The 24,382-nt window shown below is 41.8% G+C and overlaps 1 protein-coding gene across 2 annotated transcripts in view; it reads left to right on the forward strand.

The window, feature by feature from the left end:
- LOC144612948 (uncharacterized) overlaps positions 1–24,382 on the forward strand; it is a 131,908-nt gene that overhangs the window by 80,491 nt on the left and 27,035 nt on the right. For both annotated transcript variants that reach the window (XR_013550172.2, XM_078433353.2), the window contains exon 4: positions 9,575–9,820. Coding sequence is in view for 1 of the 2 variants with exons in the window: in XM_078433353.2 (XP_078289479.1) it covers positions 9,603–9,820 (218 nt within the window). In the remaining variant the exon portion in view is untranslated. The remainder of the gene's footprint in view (positions 1–9,574; positions 9,821–24,382) is intronic.

Raw genomic sequence — 24,382 nt, forward strand, 5'->3', positions numbered from 1 at the left:
CCCTGATCTGGGGAAGGAAAAAGGCATTGAAATCCAAGAGGCACAGAGAACTCCCTTCGTAACTTGAATCGATCTTCTGCATGACATATCATAGTGAAACTGGCAAAATACAAGGATAAAGAGAAAATTCTGAAAACAGCTAGGGATAAACGTGCTCTAACTTACAAAGGTAGACACATAAGAATAGTGGCCAACCTATCTACTGAAACTTGGCAGGCCAGAAAGGAATGGCAGGAAATCTTCAATGTGACGAACAGAAAAAAAAATACGCAGCCGAGAATCCTTTATCCGGCAAGTCTGTCATTTAGAACAGAAAGAGAGATAAAGGTCTTCCTAAACAAACAAAAACTGAAGGAATTCATCACCACTAAACCAGCCCTACAAGAGATCCTAAGGAGGATTCTGTGAGTGAAATGTTGCAAGGACCACAAAGTACCAGAGACATCATTACAAGCATGAAACCTACAGACATCACAATGACTCTAAACCCATATCTTTCTATAATAACACTGAATGTAAATGGACTAAATGCTCCAACCAAAAGACATAGGGTATCAGAATAGATAAAAAAAAAACAAAAAAAACAAGACCCATCTATTCGCTGTCTACAAGAGACTCATTTTAGACATGAGGACACCTTCAGATTGAAAGTGAGGGGATGGAGAACTATCTATCATGCTACTGGAAGTCAAAGAAAGCTGGAGTAGCCATACTTACATCAGACAAACTAGACTTTAAATTAAAGGCTGTAATAAGAGATGAAGAAGGGCATTATATAATAATGACAGGGTCTATCCATCAGGAAGAGCTAACAATTATAAATGTCTATGCACCGAATATGGGAGCCCCCAAATATATAAAACAATTAATCACAAACATAAGCAACCTTATTGATAAGAATGTGGTAATTGCAGGGGACTTTATTACCCCACTTACAACAATGGATAGATCATCTAGACACAGGATCAATAAAGAAACAAAGGCCCTGAATGATACCTTGGATCAGATGGACTTGACAGATATATTTAGAACTTTGCATCCCAAAGCAACAGAATATACTTTCTTCTCGAGTACACACAGAACATTCTCCAAGATACATCACATACTGGGTCACAAAACAGCCCTTAATAAATATAAAAGAATTGAGATCATACCATGCACACTTTCAGACCACAATGCTTTGAAGCTTGAAATCAACCACAGGAAAAGGTCTGGAAAACCTCCAAAAGCATGGAGGTTGAAGAAAACCCTACTAAAGAATGAATGGGTCAACCAGGCAATTAGAGAAGAAATTTAAAAATATATGGAAACAAATGAAAATGAAAATACAACAATCCAAATGCTTTGGGATGCAGTGAAGGCAGTCCTGAGAGGAAAATACATTGCAATCCAGGCCTATCTCAAGAAACAAGAAAAATCCCAAATACAAAATCTAATAGCACACCTAAAGAAAATAGCAGAGACACCCCAAACCCAGCAGAAGAAGAGAAATAACAAAGATCAGAGCAGAAATAAACAATATAGAATCTAAAAAAAAACTGTAGAGTAGATCAATGAAACCAAGAGTTGTTTTTTTGAAAAAATGAACAAAATTGATAAACCTTTAGCCAGGCCTCTCAAAAAGAAAAGGGAGATAATAGATAAAATCATGAATGAAAATGTTATTATTGCAACCAATCCCTCAGAAACACAAGCTATTATCAGGGAATACTATGAAAAATTATATGCCAACAAACTGGACAACCTGGAAGAAATGGACAAATTCTTAAGCACCCACACACTTCCAAAACTCAAACAGGAAAAAATAGAAAACTTGAACAGACCCATAACCAGTGAGGAAATTGAATCAGTTATCAAAAATCTCCCAACAAATAAGAGTCCAGGACCAGATGGCTTCCCTGGGGAATTCTACCAGATGTTTAAAGCAGAGATATTACCTATCCTTCCCAAGCTGTTCCAAAAAATAGAAAGGTAAGGAAAACTTCCAGACTCATTCTATGAAACCAGCATTACTTTGATTCCGAAACCAGACAGAGACCCAGCAGAAAAAGATAACTACAGGCCAATATCCCTGATGAATATGGATGCAAAAATTCTTGACAAGATACTAGCAAATCGAATTCAGCAGCATATAAAAAGAATTATTCACCATGATCAAGTGGGATTCATTCCTGGGCTGCAGGACTGGTTCAACATTCGCAAATCAATCGATGTGATACATCACATTAATAAAAAAAGATAAGAACCATATGATCCTGTCAATCAATGCAGAAAAAGCATTTGACAAAATTCAGCATCTTTTCTTAATAAAAACCCTTGAGAAAGTTGGGATAGAAGGAACATACTTAAACATCATAAAAGCCATTTATGAAAAGCCCATAGCTAATATCATTCTCAATAGGGAAAAACTGAGAGCTTTCTCCCTGAGGTCAGGAACAAGACAGGGATGCCCATTCTCACCACTGTTGTTTAACATAATGTTGGAAGCAATCAGCCAACAAAAGGAAATCAAAGGCATCAAAATTGGCAAAGATGAAGTTAAGCTTTCACTTTTTGTAGATGACGTGATATTATACATGGAAAATCCGATAGACTCCACCAAAAGTCTGCTAGAACTGATACACGAATTCAGCAAAGTTGCAGGAGACAAAATCAATGTACAGAAATCAGTTACATTATTATACACTAACAATGAAGCAACAGAAAGACAAATAAAGAAACTGATCCCATTCACAATTGCACCAAAAATCAGAAAATACCTAGGAATAAACCTAACCAAAGATGTAAAAGATCTGTATGCTGAAAACTATAGAAAGCTTATGAAGGAAATTGAAGAAGGTACAACAAAATGGAAAAACATTCCATGCTTATGGATTAGAGGTATAAATATTGTTAAAATGTCAATACTACCAAAAGCAATTTACACATTCAGTGCAATCCCAGTTAAAATTGCACCAGCATTCTTCTCGAAGCTAAAACAAGCAATCCTAAAATTTGTATGGAACCACAAAAGACCCCGAATAGCCAAAGTAATATTGAAGAAGACGACCAAAGCAAGAGGCATCACAATCCCAGACTTTAGCCTCTACTACAAAGCTGTAATCATCAAGACAGCATGGTATTGGCACAAACACAGACACATATAGACCAATGGAATAGAATAGAAACCCCAGAACTAGACCCACAAAAGTATGGCCAACTAATCTTTGATAAAGCAGGAAAGAATATCCAATGGAAAAAAGACAGTCTCTTTAACAAATGGTGCTGGGAGAACTGCACAGCAACATGCAGAAGAATGAAACTAGACCACTTTCTTACACCATTTACAAAAATAAACTCAAAATGGATGAAAGACCTGAATGTGAGACAGGAAACCATCAAAACCCTAGAGGAGAAAGGAAAAAACCTCTCTGACCTCAGCCACAGCAGTTTCTTACTTGACACCTCTCCAAAGGCAAGGGAATTAAAAGCAAAAATGAACTATTGGGACCTCATGAAGATGAAAAGCTTCTGCACAGCAAAGGAAACAATCAACAAAACTAAGAGGCAACCAACGGAATGGGAAAAGATACTTGCAAATGACATATCGGACAAAGGGCTAGTATCCAAAATCTATAAAGAGCTCACCAAATTCCACACCCAAAAAACAAATAATCCAGTGAAGAAATGGGCAGAAAACATGAATAGACACTTCTCTAAAGAAGACATCCAGATGGCCAACAGGCACATGAAAAGATGCTCAATGTCACTCCTCATCAGGGAAATACAAATCAAAACCACACCGAGATACCACCTCATGCCAGTCAGAGTGGCTTAGATGAACAAATCAGGAGACTATAGATGCTGGAGAGGATGTGGAGAAACGGGAACCCTCTTGCACTGTTGGTGGGAATGCAAACTGGTGCAGCCACTCTGGAAAACAGTGTGGAGGTTCCTCAAAAAATTAAAAATAGATCTACCCTATGACCCAGCAATAGCACTGCTAGGAATTTACCCAAGGGATGCAGGAGTTCTGATGCACAGGGGCACTTGTACCCCAATGTTTATAGCAGCACTCTCAACAATAGCCAAATTATGGAAAGAGCCTAAATGCCCATCAACTGATGAATGGATAAAGAAATTGTGGTTTATATACACAATGGAGTACTACGTGGCAATGAGAAAGAATGAAATATGGCCCTTTGTAGCAACGTGGATGGAACTGGAGAGTGTGATGCTAAGTGAAATAAGTCATACAGAGAAAGACAGATACCATATGTTTTCACTCTTATGTGGATCCTGAGTAACTTAACAGAAGACCATGGGGGAGGGGAAGGAAAAAAAAAGTTAGGGAGGGAGGCAAACCATAAGAGACTGTTAAAAACTGAGAACAAACTGAGGGTTGATGGGGGGTGGGAGGGAGGGGAAAGTGGGTGATGGGCATTGAAGAGGGCACCTGTTGGGATGAGCACTGGGTGTTGTATGGAAACCAGTTTGACAATAAATTTCATATTTAAAAAAAAGGAATAACTTTTCCTTCAATCCCATTTATTAATTTAGCAGACTTAAGAATTCTTTAAAAAAATTTTTTTTAAGTTTATTTATTTATTTTGAGGGGGGCGAGGGGCAGAGAGAGGGAGAGAGGGAGCATCCCAAGCAGGCTCTACAGTGTCATCATGGAGCCCAATGTAGGGCTTAAATTCATGAACTGTGAGATCATGACCTAAGCCAAAATCAGGAATTGGGACACTTAATCAACTAAGCCACCCGGGTGCCCCCAAAAGAATTCTTATTTAATTGAAAAGCTTATAATCCATTGATCTCATTTTTAAATTTGATGCTAAAATATTGCAGAATTGGCCATTTCGAAGCCCCTCAGGTTGACTCCTATGAACTTTTGCCATCTTCTTTGAACATTACTTTCTGGCACAATGAGATGTTCTAGGATCATCTTTTATTTTATCTGCCCCAGCATTGGAATCAGTCATTTCTTAAGGCATTCTGGTTTCTTTTTGTGGAGAGTTTAGAACCTAAGTTCTGGACACTTAAGTATCATCATTTTGCTACTGGAGTGCCATTGTGTCTAGGCTCAATGGAGCTAAGAAATCTCTATTTCTATCTCTAATCTCCAAGTCCATATTGATATTTCAAAATCGAATCCAACACCAGAAAGTTTATTTTAGTTTTTCTCCTGTCTGTTTGTAACTCCTGTCTCCAAGTGAGAAACCCGGCTCACATTATTCTCGGCATATCTACTCATTTTACCAGTCTTAGATTCACAGAAAACAGTTTCAGAATTGCTAACACTACCACTAGAAAAAACATATGCACTAACCAGTGTTCAATATTTGTTAAAAGATTCTTGTCTTTAGACTGAGGGTATATAGTCAAAACTCTGTATTTGAAGGTAGTTATTTTTCCCTTCAGTGTGATTGTTATTCATTTGAAATATAGTTGGCCTCATTTGTTTCTGTTTATATTTCTTTCCCCTCCATCATTGTTAATTTAACTTCATTGTTGTTGTCACCATCGTCATCATCGTCTTTGTGAGTATGTAAAATATTAACATGGTCCCAAACCCAAAATTATACAAAATTCTATATTTAAAGGAGTGTTACTTTTCCTTCTCCACCCCATCCACCTTTTTAAAAAAAGTTTATTTATTTATTTTGAGTGCGAGTGGGAGAGGGGCAGAGAAAGAAGGAGAGACAGAGGATCCCAAGCAGGCTCCATGCTGCCAGCACAGAGCCCGATGTGGGGCTTGAGCTCACGAAACCATGAGATCATGACCTGAGTCCAACCAAGAGTTGAATGCTTAACTGACTGAGCCACCCAGGTGCCCCCCTGCCCCATCTACCTTGTTAATGCACCCTCATTAGTTTCCTGTTCAACCTTCAGGAGTCTCTTTTTGTAAATATAAATAAACACATTTATATTATCTTATTGAAGCATCAGCCTGAGGGATAGGCATCTAATTTAACACATTTAGTAGCCTGCTGGAACACTCTCTGGGGATAGAGATTGGTTCCATCTTTATGCTCTCCCTTTGCCATGCTCGAAAGCACCAGCATTTCTTGGAAGGGAGCTTTTACATGTATTTGGTCCCCTGATTTCTGTAGCTGCTGCCCAGACGACACCCCTTGATCGCCTGGCTCTAGTAGCCAGGGTTGGGGTGGGGGATTGCATTCCTGGGTCCCAGGAGACTATGGCAATCAGAAAGACCGTTTTTGTCAGGGTGCCACCCCCAGGACATTGCACAGATAGCAGACTGAAGCACACATCCCAGTCCTTCTGCGAAACAGACCTCTTTGCTTATCCTGGAGCTTTGGTCTGAGGAGTAGGCTTCAGGTTTGGCACACAGCTAGTGGCCTATGGAGCTGCTTTCAAGGAACATGGGCTATGGATGCCATCTTGGTGCTCTCTCTCTGCCTTGCTCCAGCTAACCAGTATCTCCCAGAAAAGAGTTTATTTTCTCTTCTTTATTACACAAAAGTAGTGTACTCTATATACTTTCTTACACTGGTTTATTTTGACTGACAGCAAGTATATCCTGGAAATCACTCTATATCATACCTTCTTTAGTTTTTTTTTTTTTTAAGTTTATTTTTTTTGAGAGAGAGAGAGAGAGAGAGAATGAGAGAGAGACAGGAAGGGAGAGAACATGAGTAGGGGAGGGGCAGAAAAAGAGGGAGAGACAGAATCCCGAGCAGGCTCTGCACTGTCAGCTCAGAGCCCAACGCAGGGCTCAGTCCCACGAACTGTGAGATCATGACCTGAGCTGATATGAAGGGTTAGGTGCTTAACCTACTGAGCCACCCAAGTACCCAACCAACACCTTATTTAGTTTTTACTTACAGCAGTATAATACACCATCGTGTGAATGTACCATAATTTATTCAACCAATCTTCTATGTATATTTTATCCCAATATTTTTTCAATAACAGTTAGTGATGTTCCTTGTTCATATGCATTTTTGTATTCCTGAAGGTGTACCTTCAATGTAAATTCTTAGATATGAGTCAAAAGGTAAACTCACTTGTGATTTTGTTAGATATTGTCAAATTCTCCCTCCATAGAGGTAGGGGACATTCCCACCAGCAGTGTGTAAGAATGTTTCTTGCCTTATGGTCTTGTCAAGAGAATGTGCCATCAAGCTTTGTAGTTTTACCAAATTTAATCATTGAGAAACAGTAATTCAGCATAGTTGTAATTTCTCTTATTATGACCGAAGTCCATCTTTTCATCTGTTTAAAGGTCATTTTAAAATCTTTATTTGTGAATTGTCTCTTTGTGACTTTGACATATTTTTATTTTTCTTTCTTTCTTTTTTTTTGTCTTAACCCCCTCAATTTTAGAGTTCTTTATGTAGTAAGGATGGATATTAGCCCTTATCTCTGATGCCTGGTAATCATGGCTATTTTAAAATCAGTCTGTGAGTCTCTTTTATTGTCTTTTAAAAAAAAATAATTTTGGGTTTTGACCATTTGTTCCTCTTTCCTAGTAAGCCTAGGTTTTGACTGAATGCCAGACTTGGTGTATGAAAAGTTGTAGAGGCTATAGGTGGTGTTATTTTCCTCTAGAGATGATTTCGTTTCCTACTGGCTGACAGATGATGTTTGGGTAGGTAAGCTTGATCGAGGCTGCTCAATTTAAGGTTTGTCCTCATGGTAAGGGAGTAGCCCTTCTTGGATTGAAATTGAAAGGGTGGGGGGTCTCCTCAACACAACAAGACTCCTATTTTCTCCTTAGGTTTTTAACCTTGTAGTAGTTGCTTTTGGCTGGTTTGTTGGTCTCATCAGAACACACGCAGTGGAGGAGTGAGCAGATGCCCCGAGGGGAACCTGCACCACCAGGCTCACTTCTCTGCAGCTCACCCTCTCCAGGATGTTGGCCTATCACTTTTGTCTCCTCTATCAACACAGCAAGACCACCATGAGCTGTAGGTTCCTGCCATTCTGAGCCGTTGTTAGCCACATGGTGAGCTGGCAAATACCCTGATGAGAAATAGGGATGGTGAGTACAGGGTTCATCAGTGTATTACCCTGTCCCCAAGGTTACAGCCTGTAAAGTCCTGCCTTCTTGATTATTTGCCCAGAGCTTCAGGCAGCTCTTCTTTTACATTTTATCTAACTTCTGGAGTGGTTCTCAAATAGAGGGGTTATCCTGATACTAGGTATTCTGTCCTAGCTAGCAGCACCATTCGTGTCTCCACTTAGCACATTGCATTGAATTTATATGGAAATGAGAGGACACAGGCAAATCAGCAAGCCATTTTAAAGGATAAAGAAAGGGGCCTGCTCAAACACTGCTGGGGAGGGTGTAAGTTGGTGCCACCTTTCCAGAGGGCGTTGATTTATATCAAAATCTTTAACACTTCCTTTGCCTTTTGACTTAGCACTTCTGCTTCTAGGTGTTTATCCTAAGAGAATAATCATGGATGTGTGTGGAGATTTATTTACACAGGTTCTAATCCCAGTCAACAAAATTGGAGTGAAAATCCTAAGTATGAAACAATGGAGGATTCAATAAATTGTGGTGCTTCAATACGATGGAATATTAGGGAACTTAACATTACAAATGATATAGAAGAATATTTAAACATAATAATGATCAATTGTTAAGCACAAGAGATTATGACACAACATGTGCAGTATGGCCCAATTTAAGGATGTATATACAGATACATAGAGATAAGACTGGAATAATGCATATAGCTGGTATTGTTGGGTTATTGGGTGTTTCCCTCCCTTCGTTATGCATATTTAAAATTGTTTCCATTTTTGGAAAATTACTTTTGTTCTAAGAAAAAATAAATACACTTAAAAAAAAAAAAACCCTGATAGTTGGTAGGCCCAGTTGATAATATTTTCTGGCAAACATTTTATTTTATACTGGTTGCGTGAGTTCTGTCTTTATGCCCTCAGTGGTGTTACAGATTTCATCAGAAACAGTACCTGCCTATGTGAAAGAATGAAATCTTGCCATTTGCAACAACGTGGATGGAACTGGATGGAACTAAGTGAAATAAGTCAGAGAAAGACAGATATATGTTTTCACTCATATGTGGAACTTGAGAAACTTAACAGAAGACCATGGGGGAAGGGAAGGGGAAAATAGTTTCAAACAGAGAGGGAGGCAAACCGTAGGAGACTCTTAAATACAGAGAACAAACTGAAGGTAGATGGGGGGGCACAGCAGGGGGAAAATGGGTGACAGGCTTGTTGGGATGAGCACTGGGTGTTGTATGTAAGTGATGAATCATGGGAATCTACAGTACCTGACTCAGAAATATTTTGTGGAACAGAAGACTTCCATACAAATATACTTTGAATTCCTACTAGTCAGATTCAAACAGAGGCTTCACTGTTTCTGTCAGTGTTTGCAAAAGCCTTTTTAGTAAGGAGTCCTTTAGTAAGGAGTCCTGTTAAAGGTTTGTGACAAAGACTTGGATTATAAGGGAAGATTTATTTCCTAGAAAACAAATCTAGTTTCCTTTTGAAACCAATGGCCAAAACTTAAATGAAATTGCTTTTGTAAAACTGAAATCACAATTTTTCCAAACCATCCTTATTCTCTGTTGTTTTCTTCTTGAAGGTCTGTTCTGAGACAGTAATCACCAACTATGACCTGTTGGGTTTCGAGGATGCTCCCTAGGAATGTCCATTCCTTGGGTACATCATCCATGAACCAGAGAGTTGAGGATTGTCATCGACATGATGAGGCCTATGGGTACTTCTTACCCATCCAAACGAGGTGGCAGGACAATGACCAGTATGGTCATGTGAACAATGCCGTGTACTACAGCTACTTTGACATTATTATCAGCCACTACCTGATCAGGTAGGCTTGGGGTCTGAGCCCCATGTCCTCATGTCAGCCCTCTCAGTTGGGAGTTCAGGCGGGGCATTATGGGAAGAGATACCTTCCATTTTCTTCTGCTAGTGCACCCTTTTTGTTGAGCCAACTGAAAGATTATTCAAGAGAAGAACAGGAGGACCAACATGTGAGTGAGGAAAGTGTCACCCTGCTGCTCTTGCAGTCTCAGGTGCTCGTGTATCTTGGTCCTTTGCACTAAATTGTCAGCAAATGTGCAGGCTTTCAATCTCAAATGAGCATCTACACAAAAAGCCACATGTGTTCAGACTTGAGCAGACAATACCATCAGCCCTCGGGCCTTTTTGTGAGAAAAGCAGCTGTTTCCCCCAGACAGGGCACATAAGGGAGAAGAGAGAAAGTTAAAGGTATGAAGATGTTATGGCCTCCGAGTGCAGCGCTGACATGATTGCCATCTGATGTGTGTTTGCAAGATTGGTTAGTATATATTCGGTTAATGTAATTCTCTATATGAAAGATTGTGTCATATAGACACATCTGAGTAAATTCTACCTCCACGTTGCATTAGCTGTGCAGTTTTGAGCAACCTATTTAACCATATGGAGTCTTCTAGAAAAATAACTCACATTTGTTGAGAGCTTTCTCTGCATCTAGCACTGTGGAGCATTTTACAGAGACTTTTTAAATTGAGGGTATAATTGACATAAAACATTATACTACTTTCAGGTGCACAACGTTTGTATAATACTTGATATTTTTATACACTGTGAAGTGATAACCACAATACATCTAGTGACTATCCATCACCATACAAAGTTACAAAAACTTGATTTTTTTTTCTCATGATGGACACTTTTAAGATTTATTCTTCTAGCAACTTTCAAATATACAGGACAATTCTATTGACTATAGTCACCATGCTGTGCATTACATCCTTATGACTTATTTCTTAGAACTGGAAGCTTATACCTCTTGACACCTGTCACCCAGTTTGCTCATCCTCCAGCCCCTCTCCCCCATGGCACCACCATTCCGTTATCTGTATCTGTGAGTTTTGTTTTTAGATCCCACATATAAGCAAGTTCCTATGGTATTTATCTTTCTCTGACTTAATTTCACTCGTCATAATACCCTCAAGGTCCATCCACGTTGTTGCAAGTGGCAAGGTTTCATCTTTTTATGGCTGGCTAATATTCCATCTTCTTTATCCGTTCATCCATCAATGTACACTTATGTTGTTTCCATATCCGGGTTATTGTAAATAATACTGCAGTGAACACAGGGATGCATATATCTTTTCAAATTAGTGTTTTCATTTGCTTCAGATAAATACCCAGAGGTGGAATTGCTGAATCATATGTTATTTCTATTTTTAATTTTTTGAAGAACTTCCATACTGTTTTCCATCGTGGCTACACCCGTTTAAATTCCCCCACAGTGCACAAAGGTTCCCCTTTTCTCACATCCTTGCCAACAGTCGTTCTTTGTCTTTTTGAAATAGCCATTCTACCTGATATGAGGTGATATCTCATTGTGGTTTTGATTTGCATTTTTCCCTGGTGATTAGTGATATTGAGCATCTTTTCATGTGTCTGTTGGCCATCTATATGTCTTCTTTGGAAAAATGTTCAGATCCTCTGCCCATTTTTTAATTGCATTGTTTGCTTTTTTGCTATTGGTTCGTATGAGTTTTTAAATGTATCTTAGATGTTAACCCCTTATCAGATACATGATTTGCAAATATTTTCTCCCTTTCAGTATGTTGCCTTTTCACTTTGTTGACGGTTTCTTGTGCTGTGCAGAATCCTTTTAGTTTGATGTAGTCCCACTTGTTTATTTTTGCTTTTTTTTGCCTTTGTTTAAAAAATTTTTTTAATGTTTATTTTTGAGAGAAAGAGAGAGCATGAACGGGGGAGGGGCAGAGAGAGAGACACACACACAGAATCTGAAGCAGGCTCCAGGCTCTGAGCCGTCAGCACAGAACTTGATGTGAGGCTTGAACTCGTGAACCATGAGATCATGACCTGAGCCTAAGTCAGAAGCTTAACTGACTGAGCCACCCAGGCGCCCCTTGTTGCCTTTGTTTTTAAAGTCAGATCCAAAATATCACCAAGGGTGATGTCAAGGAATTTGCCACCTGCCTTTTCTTCTAGGAGTTTTATGATTTCAGGTCTTACGTTCAAGTCTTTAATCTATTTTGAGTTATTTTTTGTGTGTGGTATAAGATAGTCTAGTTTCATTCTTTTGCATGTGGCTGTCCAGTTTTCCCAAATCCATTTATTAATGAGACTATCCTTTTCTCATTGTATGTTGTTGCCTCCTTTGTTGTAAATCCATTGACCATACATGCATGGGTTTATTTCTGGGCTCTCTATTCTGTTCCATTGATCTGTGTATCTGTTTTTATGCCAGTACCATACTGTTTTGATTACTGTAGCTTTCTAATAATATAGTTTGAAATCAGGCAGCATGGTGTCTCTAGCTTTGTTCTTTCTTAAGATTACTTTGGCTATTTGGGGTCTTTTGTGGTTCCCTACAAATGTTAGGATTGTTTGTTCTATCTCTGTGAAAAATGCCACTGAGATCTTGATAGGGATTGCACCAAAGTAGCCTTCAGTCAGTGACTGATGGGAGTTGGTATATAAATACCCCAGCTTCCTCACCTCTTGGATGAGATACCTCTGAGCCACCCACTTTACATAGGCTCCTGTGCTTCCCCAGTGGGATTAAGATCCAGTTCCCAGATTGGTAGCTTTTAAAAAAAAATTGAGTTAAAATTTATATAACTTAAAATCTCTTTTAACTATTTCAAAGTGTACAAATTCAGTGGTTTTTAGTATAGTCACAATGTTGTGCAACCGTCACTGCTGTCTGAATCCAGAACATTTCCATCACCCCAAAAAAGGATTTCTCATTTCCCCTCTCCCCCCTTCCCTTGGCAACCATGAATCTACTTTCCATCTCTATAGGTTTGCCAATTCTGGACATGTCATATAAGTGGAATCATACAATATGAGGTCTTTTGTGTCTGTCTTCTTTCACTTAGCAAGATGTTTCAAGGCTGATCCATGTTCTAAAATGTATTAGTACTTCATTCCTTTCTATAGCTGGATGATACCCAATTGTATTGTCATGCCAGATTTTGTTTATTCATCTATCAGTTGATGGACATTTGGGTTATTTCCACTTTTTGGTTTCTAAGAATAATGTGGCTATGAATATTTGTGCACAAGTTTTTGTAAGGACATGTTTTCAATTCTCTTGCATATATACATACCTAGAATGGAATCGCTGGGTCATACGGTAACTCTGTGTTTAACTTGTTGGGGAGCTGTCAGACTGCTCTCCAGTAGCTGGGCCATTTATATTCCCACCAGCAATGTATGAGGGCTTCAGTTTCTCCATATCCTTTTCAACACTTTTGATTATCTAGCTTTTTTGTTATAGCCATCCCGGTATGTGCGAAATGGTATCTCATTTTGGTTGATTGATATTTCCCTAATGACTAATGACGTTGAGTGTCTTTTTATGTGCTTGCGGGCCTTTGGTATATCTTTTTTGGAAAAAATATCTGTTCAGATCTCTTTTCCATTTTTAATTGGGTTATTGTGTTTTTATTGTTGAGTTGCAGGAGTTCTTTTGGCTCTTAGGCCCTTATCGTATATATGGTTTACAAATGCTTTCTCCCATTCTGTAGATTTTTTTTTTTCACTTTATTACCAGTGTCTTTTGAACAGATAGAAGTTTTAAATTTGATAACAGAGTGATAACTTCTTAAGTAGCAAAGGCTTTATTGGCTGCTTGCCCCTCCTGTAACTTCTGCACGGACACTTAATCCACAAAAAGTACCTCATAGCTCTTGCCCACGTTGCACATTTGCTGTGCTAGTGAACTCAAATCTCTTCTTCTTTCAAGAGGATATGTATAGAGCAGCTTTCACTTTGAGCGTTCCTAGTTCTCTCTTGGGTGTTTTGTGGTCCTGAATCTTCAAACTAATTTTACTTTGTGTGCACCTGTCAGTAATTCTTCCAGAAATAGCTTATACTTGCTTACCTAGGAATAATAAACTGTTTTTTCAGCACTCATTTTAGCTTTTAGGAGAATGTGTGCTTTATAGTTTGAAATCCACAGCAGGAGGTAAAAACAGTATTTGAGGCTACTTGTAATTCCATGTCATTTGTCCCGTAGAGAAACTTGACAGCGAATTTTTCCAACGTGCTCAGGACTACTCACTCTTTTTAAGGAAGGAGCAGCCTTGTCACTTCTTTGGGTGGACTCTTAATCCCAGTGCCGTTGAGACCTAGTGGTGTGTCTTAGTTCGGCTGCTGTAACAGAACACCAAAGCCTGGGTGGTTTAAGCAACAGAAATTTGTTTCTCACAGCCCTGGAGGCTGGCAAGTCAGATCAGGGTGCCAGCACAGTCGAGTTCTGGTGAGGACCCTCCTCCTGGTTTGCAGACACCTGACTTCTTGCTGTGTCCTCACTTGGCTGAGAGCTCAAGCTCAAGTCTCTTTCTCTTCTTATAAGGATATTAATCTCATCGTGGGGGCTCCACCCTTAGGACCTCATCTAAATCTAATTACCTCCCAAAGGCTCCATCTTCTAATACCACCCCAGGGGGGTTATGGTTTCAAATTATGAATTTGGGGGGCAACATAGTCATGCAGTCCATGCCAAACATGGAATGTTTGTGGCTTTTTGAATATCTCTCATTTATGAATGTGGGAAGTTGATGTGCAGACAATGATGATTGAGTCCTTTATCCATTGAAGATTGTGTCTGTGTGGTCCCAGTTTGTTTGAAAACTGTTTCACCCAAGGCCCGATTCCACCAATTTGTGGGAAGTTGGGGGTTGGCAGCATATAAGGAAGAATCCCTGACAGAACAGAGTGTCCTTTCTCATGTCGAGGTCTCCAGATACTACACATTTACTCCAAAACTGAAAATACCCTGGCCACTGTGGCCAGGGACTTCCTAGTCATGGCATACTCTCTCTGGAGACCTGAGGATTATCTCATAGGTGGCTGTCAGAAGCCAAGCCAGCGCCACATAAAGGTGTGAGAACATGGGGAAGACCAGCTGAGGAGAACCAACCTGGTCTTGCCAGTGTGAGGTAATGTGAGGAGGGCAGCTGGTCCAGCTGAAACAATGCGTCCCGGCCTGGCTGGCACACTTCACCCCCTTTCACCTGGCTCTCTAAGGATGGGTAGTGCCTACACGCACCAAACACCCATGGGATAATCAGTGAGCAACATCCCCGTCTAGAACATTCCTCTTTGAGGGGAATTTTCTCTAGGAGAGGGGACGAGGGAGTTGTGGAGGGAGGGCATGGTGGAGAAGGGTGAAAGAGACAGAGGAAGAGGCTGCAGATTGCCCAAAGTTCCCATCACTTTGACACGTGGAAGGGGTTAAGTCATTCTTGAACAGTTTATCGCTCATCAATTGTAATTAAATATGTTTATATTAAATTATGTTCTGTAATTAATGTAAAATCCTTTAGCCTGTGCTGTTATTAGAACCAGATGCTGAAGTACCAACAATATTTCAACATGACTGTGCTGCCTCGCCAGCTGTCTGACTGTAATTACTTTAATCTCAGCTTGTTATCTAATTATCACCTTTGTAAAGGGAAAAGTGCTCTCTAATGCTTACTGATTGTTTCAGAGGATGATGAGGAGCGGGGAACAGCTGTCAGAGATCGTGGGCCCTGCTTATCACGAGGAAGGAACTTATCCTGAAGCCTATTCAGGGCAAAACTGCTGGGGGAAAAAAAGACGTCCCAGGCAGGAATGGGATGGGGCCTATGAGGCGAGATAGTTGTCGGGCAGGTGGTGAAGGGTGCAGCCCTTGGGGACCAACTGCCAGGTGACACCTGCCCCTCCTCCAGGGATCGCTGGAGGACGAGTTACTCAATCTGTTTGACTCAGTTGCTTTGTCTGTAACATGGAGCTATTCGTGATGCTGGAAATCTACCTCAGAGGATTGTTGTGAACATTCAGTGAGGTAATGCACGAGATGAAGCCCTCAGCACAGTGCTTGACAAAATGTACATACTCCTATTTAACTATTCTTCCTTTAAAAAAAACAAAAACGAAAAACCCCTCAGCACTGGTTTTCTCCATTTCCATCTTAGCCTTCATAGCCAAATCTGAAACAATTGAAAATGGTATCTAAATGCCAGCGACTTGGTATATCGGTTTGTTTTCCAGATTATGTTTAAATTCTGTCCTTTTGGGACTGAAATTTACCTTTGCACGGCTGTTTCAGAAATGGTTTGCCAAATTAGTCAAGAGTATAGAATCAGTATTATCAGGGAAATCTTGAAGCCCTCTCTTTTTAATTAATACTTTGGGAGAGACAGAGTTGGCTTCTCTCTCCCTGCCTTGAAAATAGCATGTCTTGGGGCGCCTGGGTGGGTCAGTTGGTTAAGCCTCCGACTTCGGCTCAGGTCATGATCTTGTGGTTTACGGGTTTGAGCCCCACGTCGGGCTCTTTGCTGACAGCTCAGAGCCTGGAGCCTCCTTTGGATTCTGTGTCTCCCCCTCTCTCTGCCCCTCTCCCCTGATGCTCTGTCGCTCTCTCCTTCAAAAATAAACATCAAAAAAAAAATTAAAGAAAAGAAAATAGCATGTCTTTCTCCCCCATTAGCCTGTGAGCCCCCATCAAGGGCAGGACAGTACCTTCATCATTTATATATACCGAGTGTATTGCCTTGTGGGGCACATGCTTTGTCCTCAGTGAATGTTCCTTGAAAGAACGACACAAAATAACTCATTGTGGGACCATGCTGGATCACCGGGTTTTTTCTTTCCCGGGGGTGTGAGGAAGCACTGCCCACTGGGGCCAGTGCAGCAGGTCTGTCTCTGGTGACTGTTCTTGCCCCTCGTTACTGTTTTGTCCTCATGCCGGCAATGAGCACCAGGTGGGGTCTCACCGTATCGGTCCTGTGTCAGCTATGTCTGGAGCAAGAGGCCACAGCCGGCACACCCCAAGACATGCTTCCCGAGGAGGGCAAAGCAGTGGGTCTTTAATGTCAGGAATGCCCAGCTGCCAAGAGGGCTGCCTTGTGAGCGGGGGCTCCCACCGTTCATCAGAAGAGCATTGAGTGTCACGAGCTTCACGTAAACTCCCTTCGGTAGAAGGTACAAACAAGGCTCTGCGGTCACTCTTTGTTATAGTGTTTTTGCCTATTGAAGGAAATATCCCCAAATGAGAGAAATAACCCACGACGATTTCCTTATGGAAATCTCTGTCTGCAGTCTTCTGTCCTGTCTCTTCCCTCTTTGTTCTTTTCTGTCGTGCAGCAGTAAACTGCCTGTGATTCCTTGCAAGCAGCTTGCCGAGTCTCCACCGTGGCCTCTTTCTGGAATGCCCTTGCTCCTGTTCTTCAGTGGTCTGTCTCTTCCCAGCCTTTTGTGAGCATCCCACTGCCACCTCTCAAGTAGAATATGTGTCCATTCTCTGTATTCCCACAGAGTCCTGGATTTTCTAGATCAGAGGTCCACAAACTTTTCAGTGAACTGCCAGATATTAAACATGTTAGGATCGGTTGGCCGCGGGTCTCTGTTGGAGTGGGGAGGCAGCCACAGGCAACATGTAAATGAACATGTGGCTGTGTTCCAATAAAACTTTATGGTAGTTCCCTACCTCTCCTACTTTCTCTGTGCTCTTGTATTTTTATAGCTTGAGTCATTGTTCTGGCTATTTGGTCATGGATTATTAATGTAGCATTACTGACTTTTTCCTCCTCTAATGACCGGTCACCCTCATCTGAACTCCTCAAGCTAGGAACTGTAGTGTCTTAGCCTTGATTTCCCCCCAAAGCAGAACTGAGACAGGATTTTTGCATATGGGCGGTTTGCTTCAGAAATTGTTCCCAAGGAGCAAAAGTGGGGACCTGGGAGGTCTGAGCTGGGAGAAGGGGAGCCAGCCCAATGCTGCTGAGCTGATCAATAGTGTGGGCAACAGCAGCTGAATTCCCCTGGGGATGTGTGAGGGGCCCTGTACAACGGGCCCCACAATTGTCTGCCCACAAGACAGAAATGGGGAGCACTCACCTACTGGTTCCATCCCTCACTGGTCAAGGTTTGCCCCATACGGTGTTAGCTCCCTGAATTTGCCGAGTCTGTGCATGTGTCAGAATCATTGTGCAGATTCCCGGAACCTCTCATGAGGTTGGGGCAGAGACACCCAGGGCAGGAAGCAAGAGATTCTTCATGCTGCCCAGGCAGGGTGCTGTCAGGTCCCTCCTTGGCGTGACCAGTTGCTGCAGCAAGGCTGGCGTGAAGAAGAAGCTTCAGGGGATGCGAGGCAGCCTGGCAGAGGTGCCCACCGCATGGAACGTACGTTTTCTGTTGCCTAGTGCAGGAGGTTGTATGTGCTGAGGAGCACTGGTTGAGAGGGCGCCTGCTGGTGCCAGACCACCCTGGTTTCAATCCTGGTTCCACTCCTTACTGAATGTGTAATCCTAGGTAAACCCTTGAGCATCTCTGTTCCTCATTCCCTTGTCTCTAAAGTGGGGACAGCAGTACTTAGAGCAGAGGCCGTGGTGAGGTACAAAGTGCTTAGAAAAGGACCCATGTCACGTGCTCAGCAGATGTTAGTTATTAATAGCCACTTAGTAAATACTAAAGAATTTTTAACAGCGGCCTTTCGTAAGGCAATACGGCTATCTTTGCTTATTTATTTACTTTTTGGTTATTATGTGTCTCTTTTTTCTTTTACTTATTCATTGTATCTGTTAAAAAAAAGTGAAAGACAAATCAGTAGGACCCAGAAAATGGGAGGAAATATATTTCTTTGAGGACGGGAAGCATTTTCCTATGTGTTTTCTTTTTTAAAAAAAAAATTATTACCAATGTATAGTTGACATACAGTGTTACATTATTTCAGATTATTTTTGTTTATTTTTGAAAATAAAAGATACTCTTTCCAAGTTGAACTTGAAATACCTTACCAAATAAGATGCGTTTAAATAAATCTTTTTTACTAGAAATTGAAAAATAAGAACATAGAGGGGGCACCTGGCTCAGTCGGTTGAGCATCTGACTTCGGCTGAAGTCATGATTCCACGGTCCATGGGTGTAAGCCCCTTGTCGTGCTCTGTGCAGACAGCTCAGAGCCTGGGGCCTGCTTCAGAGTCTGTGTCTCCCTCTCTCTCTCTGCCTCTCCCCCACTTGTGCTCTGTCTGTCTGTATGTCTCTCTCTCAAAAATAGATAAACATTAAAAAGAATAAAAAAATAAGAAAACCGGAAAACAGGGAGAAAAAGACGTAAAACACCAACCCAATTCTGGTACTGCAATTGAGGATGACATTACACTCTGAGCTTCTTGGGGCCCAAGAAAACAGGGAAACTGGATGAGCCACGTAATTCTCATGACCTGATAGAAGAAAAACAGATGATTTCTTCCTGAGAAAACAGACTTTTTTCCTCTCAAATTCAATTCTTAAAAGGGATTTAAAGGAGTTAACCAACGAGGCTTGAACAATAAAATCATATAAATGTAAGTATCCTGGAAAGAAGGGTTTTATCTGTTCCGGGCTTGACCAGTGCTTGGCACCTGTGGGCGCTCCACGAATAGAAGAATGATGGGAAGTGTTTCTGGTGGCAGATTTTCATAAGAGGCAGCATCCTGCCTCTAATGCCTGGTGTAAAAGAGTGACTCTACCGGTAGGGTTTGGGGCCAGGGTGGAGGACAGAGGTCAGGGGGTGTGCCCTGGGTGGGGTGGGGTGGGGTATGTTTGGGAGATTGAGGAGGAACCAGAAGCATTTTGGCTGGCCTCCCGGCTCAGAACGCTGGCCCTGATCCCCGCCAGCCTCTACTCCTTCCTCTTTCCAGTGGTCCCTCTCCTTCCCCATCTCAGGCCCAGTGAGCACACTGCACAATCTTCCTCACGGGGGCAGGTGAGAACCGTCTCCTCAGCCAGCACAAGGTTTCTCTGCTAGGCAGGCCTTGAGCTGTCCCAGTCAGGCAGGCATCCTTCAGGGCCCAGTCCTCATTTCTCCTGCTGACTGGCATCTCCCAGACCCCAAGACAAGGCCACACTCCCTCTTTAGTACATTTGCATCTCAGGGCTTCTATTAACATATGGATACTCTGTCAGTGTGAAGGCCTCAGTTAAAATACTATGATCTGTCTCCTTGAGCCCAAGGAAATCTCATTATAAATAAAGTAATCTCATTTGCGGGTGTGTTCTATAACCCCCAGGCTGGGAAATGTACGGATACAGTATGCCTGGGAAGTAGGCCTGTCAGATTAATACATTGTGTGAAAATTGGGGCCGGAGGTCACCAGTCTCCTGATACACAAATCTCCCTCTGAGAATCTCATTTCATTCAGACTATCAGTTAGATTAGAAATACCCTAATTATCCCACTGAAATTAAATTACTTTATGTTAGGGTGATATAATGAACAACCATAAAGAGGATATATACAACCAATCATCTTATTAGTCACAGCAAGACCAGACCATACACTAAACGGACCTTGCTGGCTATTGTCAGCTGGTCTGCCACACAACAAAAAGGGACAAGAGAAAGAGGAAAATGAGAGAGGTTAGCCCTTGTTCCATTTCTGGCAGTTTGTGTTTTTCCTGGGCAGGTGTGGGTTCTTCCCGTGTTCCTCTGCTGAGTTGCTAAGAGTTCTCCCCAAAGGCATCACTTCTGGCCATTAATGAAAGAACTGTGAAGAGTCCACTGCATTCTTGATGTTATTCACGGCCATGGTGGTGTGAGGTCTCGTGACTTAATGGAGAGGACCAAGCATTCATTGCCCTTTACTTTCTATCCCACAAACCTTCACAGCACCTGTCAAGTAGTATGACCTTGTTGCTAAGGTGCACTTGTCCTCCACTGAAACACTAACCTCTATCACATGTATTTGTCAAATAATGTTAGCTGCTGTGAAGAATTACCCCCAAATCTCAGTAATGCAATACAATAAAAGTTTATTTCTTGTTAAAATCACTAACACAGGTCAGCATCTGTGTGTGTGTGTGTGTGTGTGTGTGTCCATGCAGTCATTCAAGAACCCATGTTGTGGCTCTGCCCCCTCTAGCTCAGAATTCTCGGTATTGGGACTATCAGCCTCTTAGGGCTGGACAATTTCCTTGTTATGCAGGGCTGTCTTGTGCATTGTAGGGTGTTGAGATGCATCCCTGGCCTCTACTCACTAGATGCCAGAAGCACATTCTCCCAGTGTGACAATCAAAATGTCTCCAGACATTGCCAAATATTCCCGAGGAGTGGGGGACAAAATTGCCCCCAGTTGAGAACCACTGCTCTAAGTCAGTGGAGCCTCCTGCATTCATCAAGGAAATGGGAAAATATCAAGGAGGATTCTGCAGGGGGTTTCTATAAAGCATGTCTGGAAGTGCACACATCACTTCCACCTGTACTCTGCGAGGCAAAAATCACATGGCCTCACCTAACTGGAAGGGTGGTTGGAAATGTAGTCTAGAAGTGTCCCCCGGAGGAAAAGGAAATGGAGTTTGTTCAACATGTAGCATTTCCTGCCTCACTGACCTTCTTCAAGGACAAACCAAGGATACACCAGAACCTGAGATTTGGTACCTCCCTTTACTAGCACCTGAGACTTTCAAGACGGCTGATTGCCACCATGGGAACCTACCTAGGTCTGCCTTTTTGTGTCTCTGCTGTCCTTTGTCCCCCCTCTCAAAGCTCATCTGTCTTGCCTTCCATTTATGCAGAGCCCTGGTTTCTAACTAATTAAATAATCTATTGCATGCTGATGTGGTCAAAAGAAGCTCATGGGCTCATGTGCAACTCTTCTGAGGAGCATCATTATGAATTTTTAACACAAACAAGGAGATGATGGTCACATGAGCTGCTCTAGCCAATTGAGCAGAGAGGAAGGGGCAGAGCTCCGGGTGACCTCTATTTGTGCAACATGATTATGGGAGAATTGTTATAAATAGAAAAAATAATTTTTTTTCTATTTATAGTAATAGTTTAAAAATTAATACCGTCATCTTAGATAGATCTTTTTATTAAATGATAAGCAAATAAATAATTTAACAAAATAAGCATGCTATGGACTGCATGTTTGTGTCCCTCCGAAATTCATACATTCAAATCCTAACTCCCGGTGGGATGATATCAGGAGGTAGGGCCTTTGGGAGGTAATTGGGTTTGGAAGAGGGCATGACAGTGGAGGCCTCATGGAATTAGGAAGAGAAAGAGAGTAGAACTCACTGCCTTAGCCATGTGAGGACACAACAATAGGGTGGCCATCTGTAAACCCGGAAGAAAGCCCTCACCAGAACAAAATCTGCCAGCACCTTGATCTTGGACCTCAAGCCTCCAGAACTGTGAAAAGTAAATATCTGTTGTCTAAGTCCTCCCTGTCTATGGTATTCTGTTGTAGCAGCCCAAACTAAGACAGAGAACAATGTACTTTCACCCTTAAATAGATAAATTACTACATTAAAAACCTTTGTTCAGACAGCTTGGTCCTTTGGGTGACCAGCTCCCTTCCTCATCTCCAGTGCACAAGCACACAGATAGTGACTGGAAGTTAAATTGTTTTTATTATTATCATTTTAAAACAATTTATTAAAAAAACTTTTTTTAATGTTTATTTTTTTTTTAATTTTTTTTTTTAACGTTTATTTATTTTTGAGACAGAGAGAGACAGAGCATGAACGGGGGAGGGTCAGAGAGAGGGAGACACAGAATCTGAAACAGGCTCCAGGCTCTGAGCTGTCAGCACAGAGCCCGACGCGGGGCTCGAACTCACGGACCGTGAGATCATGACCTGAGCCGAAGTCGGCTGCTTAACCGACTGAGTCACCCAGGCGCCCCTAATGTTATCATTTTTAAGAGCAAGCACACGCTTGAACTTGTCTCGTAGACATAGGATATGCAAATAGAGATAGTTGGAAAGAGATCACCAGGTGTGTGCTGATATCCTGTTATTGGAGTTAGTACCTCAAGGTTTTTCCCTGTCTCTCTTGGTTAACTTTTCCTTTTAGTTCTTAGCTGAAAGGTCACTTCCTCAGGGACGTCTTCCAGATGTGCTCACCAGATCTAATTCCCCTCTCCTGGGCTCTCTCAGTACCACCTGTAGTGTAGCATTGTCAGAATTGCAGTTTTTCATTGGTTGGAATAATTATTTGAAAGCATCGTGTCTCTGTCATTTGATTGCAGGCATCTTGGGAGCCGTGACTGGTAGCTGTTTTGTTGTTATATCCCAGGGTTTGGCACATGGTAGGTGTGAATACATTTTTCTTGCATGAGTGAATTAAGGATTTGGGTTATCTGGAAGTATTAGTCAGTCAGGCTTTACATTGAAATGCAACCTGTTTGATTCACTGCAAAGCTGTTGACAATTTGGAAATCTGATTTTTACACTTTTGAGGGGTGCCCCCAAGAAAGCACAGGTATCCAGTGAAAACGGTGTTGCATTTATTAAATCTTTGTCACCTTGACTTCACTGTTTCTACGGGAAATCTTGAAGAGCCTGGGACCTCGTAGTCATCCAAAGCCTTTTATTTAAAATGAGTGGACCTGGGCAATCCTTGTGCTGCTAGCAAGCCCAGGAGCCTGACTATGGTAGAAAGCATGGTTTGCAGCAGGTAGATAGCCTGGTTTGGGGCAGGAGAAGACTACTAATCACGTAGCGGTGACGCCAGTGCTCTGAGTTCACTATTTCCGGGCCCAGGTCAAGGGATGGGGTGAACAGCCTGAGGGTGTGTAGCCGTGAATGTCAGAGAAAGGTTCGGTAGCTCTTCAAGAGCCTCAGCCTTTTATCATTCATGCCATGCAGCCACCTCTCAGCTCTGAACAGAGTGAGGTATGAAGTCATTTCTAAAGCAGCATCTATGAAATTCCATTACATGGTGCTTTTCAATTTAAGGGGAAAGACCTTTGCAGAAACTAATTTGCAGTTGCTTTAATCATGGAGCTCAGAGATAGCACACTTTCCCCATCACTGCGGCTAAAAAGACTCACACTGGTTTTGCAGATTGGGCTTCCCTCCCCCCGCCACCCCCACCTCAGCTCCTGGATTCCTTCTGTGGTTGTGGTACATCCCCTAATTTTTGCAATTTTTGAGACACAAAGGGAGTAATTATATTCAGTCCTCCTGGTGAATGTAAATGTTTTGGAATCAGAACCCATTTGAAAACACTCAGAGTTAAATCAAAGCAAATGGAATCGCTCTAGGAAGGGGATCATCTTGAGGTTATTTCTTCTCCCCTGACAGCTCTCCTGCCTCCCAGGGCCTGTCTCTGGGATTCCCTTGTTCTCTTATTCACTGACACCACTGTGATTGCTCCTGACCTGGAGAAGGGCGGCCAGGGACTATAGAAAGTGAAATAAAACACTTGATCAGGAGTCAGGAAACCTAGGTCCAGTCTCAGTTCTCCAGGTGACCAGATTTAGTCCCTTAGAAAATTCGTTAAACCTTTCAGGGTATCTCATTTATCAAATGAATGTAATAGCACTTACCTTGAAAATCACATGGAGTTTGAGGGAAGACTGGGTGAGGAAAAACATGGGAACGCATGTGAGTTCTTACCAAAGGTAAGGGATTGTTAGGGAG

This window comes from Panthera onca, chromosome D1, assembly GCF_046562875.1.
Source record: "Panthera onca isolate mPanOnc1 chromosome D1, mPanOnc1 haplotype 2, whole genome shotgun sequence".
Lineage (NCBI taxonomy): Eukaryota > Metazoa > Chordata > Mammalia > Carnivora > Felidae > Panthera > Panthera onca.